Source organism: Tyto alba, unplaced genomic scaffold (genome assembly GCF_018691265.1).
Source record: "Tyto alba isolate M040663 unplaced genomic scaffold, T.alba_DEE_v4.0 Super-Scaffold_2, whole genome shotgun sequence".
NCBI lineage: Eukaryota > Metazoa > Chordata > Aves > Strigiformes > Tytonidae > Tyto > Tyto alba.
The window spans coordinates 45,958,103-45,970,356 of record NW_024881282.1 but is presented as its reverse complement, the minus strand read 5'-3'; the positions used below and the strand labels follow the sequence as shown (position 1 = coordinate 45,970,356).

The following is a 12,254-nucleotide window of genomic DNA, read 5'->3' as shown; positions in this document are numbered from 1 at the left end:
GCATCACAGTTTCTTACCAGCGTCATAACCCCCATTCTATCCATCTCCCTGGCTGGACTGCGAGGGGTGAGTTTAGGAGTTGAGTGTCCGCTGGGAGGAGATGAGCTCGCAAGTGATGATGCCGTCACCGAGCCAGTAATGGATGTACCTTGGTGGACTCTGGCTAGATTTAAGCCTTCCAGACTTACACTGGCCACTCTGTTCTCTATCTCTTCAGCACGCAGTTCTGTCGACTCTTTCTCTTCTTGGATTAACCTTATTAAATAAAAGAAGAATGTGGTTGTATTTCTCTCTGCATACCCTAAAAGCAAAACTAAAAAACGTTTCCTTCCAAATGAGATTTGAAAGTAAACAAAAACAAAGATGAATATCATAGATCAACTCTAAAATAATATTGAAAAGGGTATTTTTTAATCTCTAAAATTATAAAATTCCTTTTCTTTATTCCTCCATCCTTGAAAACTCTTTGAATAATCTGCCCAACAACAAAATTTGACATATGACATTTCAGGAAATTTGGTCCCTTTGCAAAGAGGACAGTATAGGGGAGGGGGCTTAACAATCCGATTTACCATAGGAAACTAATTCCAATCTTAAATTGGCTTCATCTGATTCTCTGTTGCTAAAGCATGAACACAGATTTAAAGTAAAATGAAATTGGGCCTTTAAGAGTGGAATTGCTAAAATCATCCATATTATTAAAAGAAGAGAATACACAAACCAAATTGTTAATTTCAACCCTACAAGTTGATGAAAAAATGAGTTGTTTCTAGAGCACTGAGTATTTAAGTGAATTTTATTAAAACATCTCTCTTGTTAGCAACAAATATAAGATTCTTGAACATACATAGCCAATATTCCAATAGAGTTCTCCCTTTAAAGTTACCTTGCTCAGAGAAAGACTGAGATCTGGCAAAAGGTGATCTGGTTTTATGTTTCTAACTACAGTCTTTCTGTCTATAGTATTACCAGAGAGTCACTAATACATTTATTAACATCTCCTTCATATCCTTCTAGAGAAAAAGTCACTAATGAGAAGATGTTTTCATACACCAAGTTTTTTTAAAGTTACCTTTCCTGAAAAACATGTAGGAATGCTTTAAGCCTAAAATATGGTTTCATTTATAAAAACCACTGAATTAAAATATGTAATTGGATTCTCTATCACTCCATTAAATTGCACAGAAATTATTAAGATACATTCAATTTACCACCTATTTCCAAGCACTATAATCTGACTTGAAGCATGAAAAATCACATTCTATGCTTCCACAGAAAATCAAAACCATGTCTCAGAAAACATGGCTTTTATTGGATGTAACATAGGAATAATTACCAGAAGAAATCATGAAGAGCACTGAAATAAAAGACTTCTGATAGGTCATCACTGAATAAGTGGAGTCATGCAGAACAGTGGAAAAGACCTTGAAAAGAGGACTATGAATAGTGATCTGTAACATCTGTTCTGTTAGCCTTCTCTAACATATTTCTCTTCAACTGGCCAGCAGTTCTTCACTTAAAACATTTTTGAAAGAAATTTATATGGTTAGGAAATGAAGATGCCATTGCTATCTTCACACAATTAATACTGTCCTATGAAAAGCTGACACATCATCAATCCTTTAAATGTAGAAGTGGTTTCCTAATTATTATGAATGGTCCTTGAACTCTTGCACTATAGGAAGCTTGATGCTGTAATCATACGTGTATCACAGATTTTCAGGCTACATACCTGATTTCTTTATTGATTGCATCTAGCTGCTCCTGAAGCATCATGGCCAGTGTCTGGGCATCGGAATGGCCACTTGGTGACAGGAGGTCCATTGAGCTGAAAAGTGTTTCTCTATCATCATCATCGATGTCAGACATTTCAGTGTCACTTTCAAATGGATGACTGCTCAAAACACCAATCTGCTGGGTCCTATTCCACTCGTGATCTCCAAGTGATTTTACCTGAGCAGGAATTAGGATGTATATGGCTTATTCTATGGAAAACAACTGTAAAGTTGAACTTCTACAAAGTGGGAAAGGAAAGCAACAAACATTTAAGAATACTTATTCAGTGATTAATTCTCCATTAATATTACCACAGATGATGTAAAGTATTTTCACATAATTGTTAATGGTGTGTAAAGTTACTATCAGGAAATTTGCACAAAAAGATACCCAGAAAAGATAGATAGTTAAGTATGCTTGAACTTTGATGTATGAACTTCAATCTCTTTTGCCTTCATTTTAGTTTAACAGTACTCTTGCCTGAGCATGTATGGAAAGGTTTTCTCATTTGGTGGGTTGTTTTGGTTTATGTTTTTTTTTTTTTTTTTTTTTTTTTCGGTTGGTTGTTGGTTTTTTTTTTTTTTTTTTTTTCTGGAAAACACAAACTGTAAGGTTAACAGTCTGAAATACATTCTCTTATCAGGGAACATATGAGAAGAAATTGGGATTAACCTTTGGTTCATCTCTGCGTACTCCCATCCGGCCTCTTCGAGGTCGCCTTATCACTTTAGTTGACCGATAGTCAGACTGGCTCTCAACCAGTGAGCCCACAGAGTACCTCAGCTCTGCTGACGTGTCAAGGTGAGGCCTATAGAAAGAACCACATAAGACTGAGTAATAGTAATAACAACAGCAGCAATCCAATGACCTTCAGTCAAGGAACACAGTTTTCTTTTTTTATTAAACTATGTATTATGTATCACATAAGAAATGACCAAAACCACATTACAAAATATAATTTAAAAGTGAAAACTGAAATCATATTATGAGAAAATTACGGAAGAAAACAAACAAATAAAACCTTTGGCTTTTCAAAATGAAGGACTTGCATAGTAAAACTTACCATCCAAACCTTTAACATGAAAACACAAGCAGATTTCGAGATAATTAACAGAACTGGCTGATGAATGTACTATCCTGTATATTTTCCTTCTATTACTCTCCTGAATAAGTATGCCTGAGGTTACTGTAAGCATGTTACATGTTCACGAGTGAGGATATCTATAACACTTTCCTACTGTAAGTCTGTGCTCTACACCATGAAAATACTAGTGAACCGCCCTGTGATATATAACATCAGTTATAAATGATTCATCTTTATTTGATGATGCTCTGAGAGTTTTAACCCCCAATTTTTCCTGTAGTCCTGGTAAATCCTGGGACACTGTGGTGAGGCATATCAGTGATGACTTCAGCATGCCTTTTCTTGGCTGTAGACAATGGTCCTTGGCCTTTCTGTCCTTGGTTAAACAGCAGCAGTAACAAACAGTTCCCTGCATGGTACAACAGAAGCATCCTGACCACGGGCTGCATAGCCCAGTCAGAAAAGCAAAGGCTCTGTGTCAATTTGAGCATTCAACCACAGTAGTGGAGACCTGAAAAATCTCTAGTTCTTGACACATAAGCAATCTCCACATAAAAATATATGAATAGCATGATTATAGTAGAAACAGTAAATGTAACAAGTACTATACTAATAAGACAACTGTGTATTTGCTTGTAGCAGCTCCTAAAATATACTTGACATTTCCTTATCTATAAGAGTAATATAAAAGTAGTATAAATGAGAGTTTAATGTTGTACCTTTTCTTTTCTTTTTACCTAAACTTGGGAAAAATCTTTACAATCACCTATCACCTAAAGACAATTTAAAGGGTTCACAGTGATGTTAATAATCAGTTTTGGGAAACAATATAGAAATAAATTTTGTTCTTAAACACTTCTCTCACTTGGGAAGGAATGCTGTTCAAAACAAGCTAAGAGAAGGTATGTGTCCCAAAATGAAGGAAATAATTCAGAAAACCACATACATCTATGCTGAAAAGTGCAGGCTGTAACCATGACTGTTTTCTTGGGCTCTAGTTCTGTGTCTGCTTCTAAACATAGAGATGTCTTGATTTTCCTTGAGAAGAACTTAATTTGTATTAAAACATACTCATACTTGGAAGACTGAAGCATTAGTCTCAGATTTCAACCATCACTTTACTGAAGTTAAAGTGAAAGATAAAATATTACAACTGTGGTGCCTCTTTATTGATAAATGGGAAATACAAAAAGATCATGGAAATACATGAAAGCCTCTACTACAAGCTACTTTGACAGAATGGTATGAAAAAAATGTAATTACTGTCTGGTATTATAAGTGCTGTGACAATTCTAAAATAATAATGAAAGGATTTCAAGTGCTAATACAGTTTCTTTTGTAAAAAATAAATACCATAAGAAAACAAATTAAAAAGAGGTACTGGAATTCCTGAAACGTGAGTATATGCCATAGTAATCAAATCAGATACACTAAGATGTCACAGATACTGAATGATGTTTTAAAACTTAGGTTCCGTGTAAAGCATACATCAGAGATCATGCTGCTATCATAAATATTTTTTTCTGAGCAACCACTAGTTTTATCTTCTCTTACACTTCCTGTCATGCCTGGTAGAAACTTCCATAATATTAGAAAAATTATGATTTTACCTTTTAAAAAATTCTCTAAAACTCACTTTTGTCCTTATATTAATAAGAAAACTTGACAACAGTTGGGCTACAAATGTCCTGAGCCCTTCATCTACAGCACTGGATAATAATATTTGAGGATTTTTGTATGTTTATTTGTCTGTAGGTGTCTCATCTGTTATATAGTTAACCCGCTAGGGCAGTGACTGTTTTAAAATTTCTGTGTATAGTATTTGCTGTAATAGAACTTTGCTCCAATAATTGATAGTATTTGGCATTTGTGAAGCAAGTTGTCAGGACAAAAGGAATGGTTCCAGACTCTGGCAGCAGATATTTATCTGCTGACCAGCTTCATTATTCTGCTGAAAAAACAAAAACAAAAACAAAAACAAAACTCCAGCAAATACAGAACTGAATATGGGCTGAGAACAATAAGTATTTAATGTTAATTGCTCCCTAATTCCTGAGAGGGCTAGTAGCTTCCTGAGGTGAAGTCATGGAAGGGGAAGGAGAATGTTTTAGGGGAACCTGCTGCACTCCCAAGACATTTAGACATCTTACCAAGTTCAAACAACCCTTTGACAAGGGCTAATCACACGCCTATTTACAGAGCACAAGCTAATGATACTCATCTACCCAGCAAGAAAGGCTGCTGTTCACTAAGGATGACTGCTTCAAAAACCATCTCTGCTGTTTGTTGCAGCAGTTTGACAGTTTACATCCTTGCAAGCACACTCAAAAAAATGTTGTGTATGCCTGTAGTCACACTTACACTCTCAAAACAAAATTTGAAGTTACAAGCATCACATTTTGAATTTCAACCATTTATGCTTCTCATGTGTAGAAAAATATTATTCCAAAAGATAGTAAAAGGTTGAGGGAGAAACCATTTCCAGGTACTGAGCAAGATGTCTGAGGAAACAATGGACAGACAATACCTGATACAAGCAAAAAAAAATATCCAAGAATAACAACTTTAGAGGATTACAGTGCTCTAAATTTAATCTTGGTCCATGAGCTTTGGCGAGCAGGTTTTAAAAGTTAACATGTTGCTTGTTATGGAAAACAGGACAGGACACAAAATTATCAATAAAGTAACAATTTTATTTTGAGGGATACTTTTGGGCAAGAAGAACTTTATAGAACTATAAATTAATTTCAGCTGTTAGTAACTGTTTTATGGTATCTGTCTCACTATTGTTCCCATCTTGCTCTTCTGCCAATAAGAGGCATAATGTTTTATGTCCTGTTATGATATTTTCAGATCTCTCCAAATACTGCCTTCATCTTTAGCAGAAGATCTCTGGTCGTATGCTACACACTAAGCAATGATGAATTATTTCTTGCTAATAAAAAAATAATTATTAGATATAATTGATAGAAAAAATAAATATGATCATAAATATGCTGATGAGTTTCAGCATTAAAAATGATGGCTTCAACTTTATATTTAAGGTCTCCCGTGAAAAAAATGGGTATTTGGATATATTTTTGATAACATTCCATAATTTAAAAGACTTTCCTTAATCTCAGTAATATTTCAGTGTATACTCACTGCTATAAGGACCCGTTAACCTATCAAAAAAGTGAGAAGCAATGGTAATAATCATTGCACAGATTTTACATTTTTAAAGAAATACATGACTATTATTATGCATTGTCTGAACATACCCCTGATATAAATGCCTGATGCTTATATGTTCTATTTCAACTCAAGGGGGGAAAATTTTATTATGAAATATTACCTTGACAAGGTGGGTTCAATTAAAGAACCAGCCCTCAGTTTCATTTGATCCAGTTCAGATCTCAGTTTCTCAATTTCTTCAGCAAGCCTTTCCTGGAAACGAGAACAGTAAGATATACTTACTTGTGATACAAAACACATTTACTTTATGAGATATTGTTCTCATAAAGCTAAAAAAGTAAGATAAGATACACTGAATGTAGCACTGACTATAATAAGAAAATGTAATGAACTCATTCAAGTCTCATTATTGCTAATAGGACATTTGCATAAAGAAGAGGTTGTATAGCACTCTACAGTTTTTCTATTAGCTGGAAGTGATGGCAGGACAGGTTTGCCCTTGAAACTTATCTTTATCTTCTTATACAGCTAGGGTGAGGAAAAGTAGAGTCAGCATTGATTTGTGCACTAACTGCACTCTCTGTGCCAGGCATAGTTCAGAGTGTGACATGCCATTTGTCCTTTAAAGATCAAGATTGTCTCCTGGCCTTTTTATTTACTGATAGAGATACAGACCTAGAGACAACCACATTTTAGGTCACTTGTTGAACTGCAGCTTTACAGCTTGCTGTGGGAGTTGATGAAACTCCAGTACGAGGTGCTGCTGGTGAAAAATGACAGTGTGCCACAAAAACTGAATTTTTGGAACCAACTAACAAAAAGACTATTGACAGCAACCACTAGGGAAAACAGTGCTGTTTACAAATTGTGCAAACAATTATCGTCTACTGATGAAATGAAATCAAAGAATTTTAAAATAAATTAAGAGAGAAAACGGGTGAAAATGTAATACTACCATTCCTAGAATTTAAAATGTTCAGGATCCCAAAACACTAGGAAGTAAAAGGATCAGCACTGAAGTAATATCAGATTCAGTAACTCTTGTTACAGTATTTTTACACTATTTCTTGGTTGAATAGAATTACTGAGGTAACTTGGTGGTCACTCTACTTGTATCATTTGCTAGTTATTCAGAGATTATTACTATATGCTGTTATGTCCATCTACCTGAAATTGTTTCAGTTTCTTCAAAGTGGAACAAATAAACCCTTGAAAGTGTAAACTAGAAGCTCTGGAGTCAGATGTATGTGGTTGAGTGTGAAGAGAACTCATCTCCAACTGCACTGAGTGGTAGTGGAGGTGTTCTATTTATTTCACTTCCCGCCCTTAAGCAAGAATCAATATAATGCAGAAAAATATCTTTGCAAAAATATTTGTGATACAAATGTTCATCTTGATACCAGATTTTTCATCTTTGTCAAGAGTTGACATGTATATTCAACCCGGAAAACAGACAAAAAGAATTAGCCACTGTATTTCCTTCCACTCTGATACTATTAAAACAATAAAGTTCTGTTGGAGATAACATTAGAAAAATACCATATTTACACAGACAATGTTGGTATTCATAATGCAAGCTTAAATTCTCTGGTAGCAAAATGACAGAAACTTTTGTTTCCACTGACACATCTTTAGAAATATCCTTTTTGTTATCTAACTTGATGGTGAACTATGATCCTGATTTTGTGACAGCTGAATCATCTTATAACTGTGGTAGTACAGTACAGAAATTTTATTTATTTAAAATGCACTTCAAGCTCCTTTTTGGGACTTTAATCTCACTTCCTTTCTACAAGGTCATCTGAATGTAGATGAAAATATTTGAACAGAAACTTCTTGTGTTATTTTTTTCAAAGTTCTTGATTTTGGATGTCATATGATATGTATATTAGTATTGAATGGAATTATGTTTTTTAAATTTGATAAAATCAGTTTTAAATATATTTGACACATTACAAAATCTGATACGTTACAAAACCACTGCTGCGAATCTGAATGCAGATACATTCGTGTATCCTATTGTGCTCAAGGCAAGTATAACTTCAAAACAAAATCCTAACATTTGGGATCGGAACAGATATTTATAACTGATTTGACTGATTCACTAAAGAGTATTAGAGGTTAGTTTGCAATGAACTGAAGGCCACTTTCAGCTACATTTAGCATAATGCCATGCACATATTAACAAGAATTGCATCAAATCAAGCAATTATATTTTTCACTATGAAAGTGTAACCAGTTATGCATACATCTCGGTTAAACAAGACATTTTCAGAATTAAAACTGATAGAACAAAAATTCCAGATCCAGTGAAATCAATATGAATTTTAGTATTGATTTCCTGAGGCTACGATCTCAACCATGAACTTCGATCAGAACTGTTAGAGATCCTCAAAGGCTAGTTAAGGCACCTGGGTGATTAAAGGAATTATCACTGATGCCAGGGAGATTTGACATGCTAGTTGAATAATTAGTATACCATATACTTATTTCCAAATAAATATATAACTTTTGATAAAAGCAGATTAAATCAGAGTAATTTATAGTACCTTGTCATGTAAAGACTCTTCCAGATTTTTCCTGAAACTTTCAGATTCTTGAATCAAAACATTCTAGAAATAGAAAGAAGACAAAACCCCCAAGAAATAAATTAGAGATACGTTAAATATCAGATATCACCATATACATGTAGCCTCCATGTACAAGTTAGCAAAGTTTATATTGACTGGACTTCAAAATGAAAATTCTTTAATGCCTCAGTTTGAATATATATTAAATTTTAAACACTGGAAATAATCCAAGCATGTAGGACTGTGTTTTTTCAAGAACAGCAAAAACTTTGCATCTTCCTTGAACTGAGCAACTGTCACACTCTTACACAACTATTTCTCCCAGGTTCTTCTTTTGGCAGGTCTATTTCTTGCTTCATATGACAATTTGTTTCAATGATATAAACCAGAAGTACATCCTCTGAGAGGTTCTGAAATATCCTTCTGAAAGACACTGAAAGATTCCCCTCAGATCAAACTGAAGGTAAGAAAGTAGAAGAGGGAGGGATTAAAGAGAGACAATATAAAGGTCATGGGATTTGAATTTTGCAGGCCCACTGTGTCTCGCATCAAGGAAAACCTGTAAATAACATTCCCTTTACAATGTGTGGTGACAGCATTTTACTATTCCCAGAGGAAATGAGGTAAAATCAGCAGGTTAAAATACAGGAATGACTGCACATCTGAAATGTGGCCATTCCTTAGTTCTCATCCTCTTTCTCTCACCGCCTCATACCATGTTGTGCACAGGTCTTTACAAGCTCTTCATCACTCTCCCTGCTGATAAAACGGGGACTTATAATATTCAGCATATCCAGTTTGCAGTAGTTCTGGAAAGATGATTAAGCACACTCTTGAAGTAAGAGTTGAATGTGTAAGTTAGACCATATTTGTGGTAATATTTGGTAATACAAAATTAGCATGATGCTTCCATCTCGATAAAAGTAGAACATATTTCATACAGGAGAATCTTTATTAAGCTGAACTTTATACTACTCTTTATACTGTACCTTTTCTTCAAGTGCTGCCATTCTTTCTTTTAAGTGTAGCTGCAGACGCTCATTGGATTCTGTCAAAAGTCTGTCTACGGTATCCGACAATCTTTTGTTGTGCTCCTCATTCATTTTTTCTCTTTGTCTCGCCTTTAGCATAGAATAGAAAAGACAGATTGGTAGGGTCCAAAACTAACCAGTACAGACTTGTATCATTAAAAAATAATAAAAAAAAGGATGGTAACTGTAGTCATTTAAAGAAATTCCACAGGAAATGTAATTACAGTTACTCATTAATGAACATTAATTTTTGTATCAGTAGAATACTTTGAACCTTGCAACTACATTTAAACTAGTATATTAAGATGGTTAGAGTAAAGTGGGAAGATGCTGCCATCACTGCTACAAACAAAATATTTACCAGTAGGTAGATTTTTGTGCTGAAGTGCATAATGTAGCATTATATTGACAAATTAAAAGAAGTGCACGGAAATTGTCTGCAATACACATACTCTTTGAAGTTCTTGATTCTTCTCTTCAAGTTGAGCTTCTAAGTGTCTCATACGTTCCTCAATGTTTCCATGTCTTTCTTCTGCCTGTAAAAAAAATAGAAAGACTCTTTCTGTAACTAAGTGGCTTCATAAATTTTTATCTCAGTAAAGTTTAAACAAAACATAAAGCAAGCTACTACTAACTGCAAACTTAGTTTTCCAAAAAGAAACTTTATTTAAACAGGCAGCTGAACAGCATTGCTTGAAATGTGTCAGCTACAAAGGCCTGTTACATCCAAGCATCAGCAAAACATTGGAGTTATTTATGAGCAATGAAATCAGCCAAATGTAACATGCAGACTGTGCATGGTTTGAACACAAACCTGCCATCGTAAAATTGTAAGCTCCTGAAGCACTGAACTGCACGATGGTTGATTATCAATAAAAAAAAATAAAATAAGTTAAAGAAAATGAAAACAAATCAGATGAATTCTATTTAGCAATAGAAAGTAAAGTCCAGTAGGACTACCTTCCTACGTATGGAGATCATTTCTTGTAGTTTAGCTTCCATAACATATTGATAATCATCAGATGAGGTAGAAGAGGTTGGATCAGACTAACAAGTCAAGGAAAAGGAGAGGGACAAAATTGAAAAATCAGAACTAAAGACACTGACACTGAACAGAACACAGCACAGAATGCTTAAAAGAAAAGTGTGACTGAAAATTTAATACTTTTAACTGACAGATTTTTACGTGGAATAAACTACACTGATACTTGGTGAATATGATGCAGTTGATGTGGAGAAACTGAAAATAATGGAATGCTAAAAAAGCTATCAACCTACACATGGAGGTTCAAGGTTAGTGATGGCTGGCTGATGACATATTACTACAGAGTAGATTCAAAGCAATACTGTCTAATCTAATGTTGGTTTTGTTTTGGTTTGGTTTGGTTTGTTTTGGTTTGGTTTTGTTTTGTTTTTTTTTTAATTATGGCAAACTAAACACCAGAACAGGACACTGTGAGGCCAATGTCAGAAAGTCCTTTATAATTCTATAATTTTCTAGGAATGAAAACAATGCATAAATACTAAATTAATGGATTGATCAGTTACAGAACTGTGCAATGTTATGGTACATTCCCTAATTTCTATAAAACAAAGAACATCAAAAGAGACAAGGCTTAAGCTTTAGTATTCCATTTCAGAATACACTACATAAGCCTTTTCATTCAAATAAACAGTATAGGTATTATCCCTTTGTAAAGATCTACCCTGGTGGATCTCTTTGGAAGATCAAGGTCACCAGATAAAAGAACCACCTATAAATAAAAATTCATTAATAGGAATTAAAAGTTATTACTGAGAATATAAAAGGTAATCCATCCAAAGATTCATTACTATTTCTGACAGAAGTTGACCTTAATTAGGTCATTTGTTGCAAAACATGAATACTCATGTTACTGTCATACCAAACAAGTCTATGTTATCATTTAAAATAATAAAAAAAAAAAGCCCTTAAAGAAAGGGAAATGCTCTATTGGATCTGTTGCTATAGAAACAGGAATGTGCATAAGGCATATAGACAGTGCTACTGATGACTTCGAATTGTGAGTTCGTGTTTGTCAAAGGCTATTTCACTCTGTCAGATACACCCTCTCTCAAAAAGAGATCCTGAACTCCATATTCAGATATGCAAATGTTAATATATACAAGAAATACTAATTTTACAACTTTATTTTTATTAATGAGACTGCTTTCCATATTGTTGTCTAATAATGATTAGGAATAGATACCAAAGTAATTCCAGATGTACATCATAACCTAAAATCACCCATAACTTAAACTCAATAGTATTATCAGGACCGAAAGATCAGACAGAAAACAAGCCTGTGATTTAGAGATTTATAAATATGAACTGCAGCTTTTGTTATGAAGACATCTATATGAGAAAATTCTGCTTTGTATAAATACAAGAATAATGCTTAACTTTGAAGATCAGTATTAATCTTTTCAGAGTAAGTATGTTCACAAAACTCAGATTCTTGCAAAATTTAAGGACAAAGGACAATTCAGTATACTTTGTAACTAAGCTCAATTAATAAGTGCAGTTATTCCTTCTGATCATGAAGCAGGTGTATTGTGATGTATTTTAACTTACTCATTATCTGAGGATATTTGTCTACT

General features: G+C 34.1%; 1 protein-coding gene across 20 annotated transcripts in view; it reads right to left on the bottom strand.

Annotated features, from left to right (window-relative positions):
• Nucleotides 1-12,254, bottom strand: part of PPFIA2 (PTPRF interacting protein alpha 2) — a 349,964-nt gene that overhangs the window by 44,335 nt on the left and 293,375 nt on the right. For 12 of the 20 annotated variants that reach the window (XM_032999748.2, XM_032999750.2, XM_042792153.1 and 9 more), the window contains 8 exons: nt 10,596-10,682; nt 10,088-10,171; nt 9,594-9,725; nt 8,584-8,646; nt 6,195-6,286; nt 2,449-2,584; nt 1,733-1,953; nt 18-255 (listed from right to left, as the gene is read on the bottom strand). In XM_032999748.2, coding sequence (XP_032855639.1) covers nt 18-255; nt 1,733-1,953; nt 2,449-2,584; nt 6,195-6,286; nt 8,584-8,646; nt 9,594-9,725; nt 10,088-10,171; nt 10,596-10,682 — 1,053 coding nt within the window. The remainder of the gene's footprint in view (nt 1-17; nt 256-1,732; nt 1,954-2,448; nt 2,585-6,194; nt 6,287-8,583; nt 8,647-9,593; nt 9,726-10,087; nt 10,172-10,595; nt 10,683-12,254) is intronic. The other 8 variants (XM_042792156.1, XM_032999757.2, XM_032999751.2 and 5 more) reach the window with 1 other exon arrangement.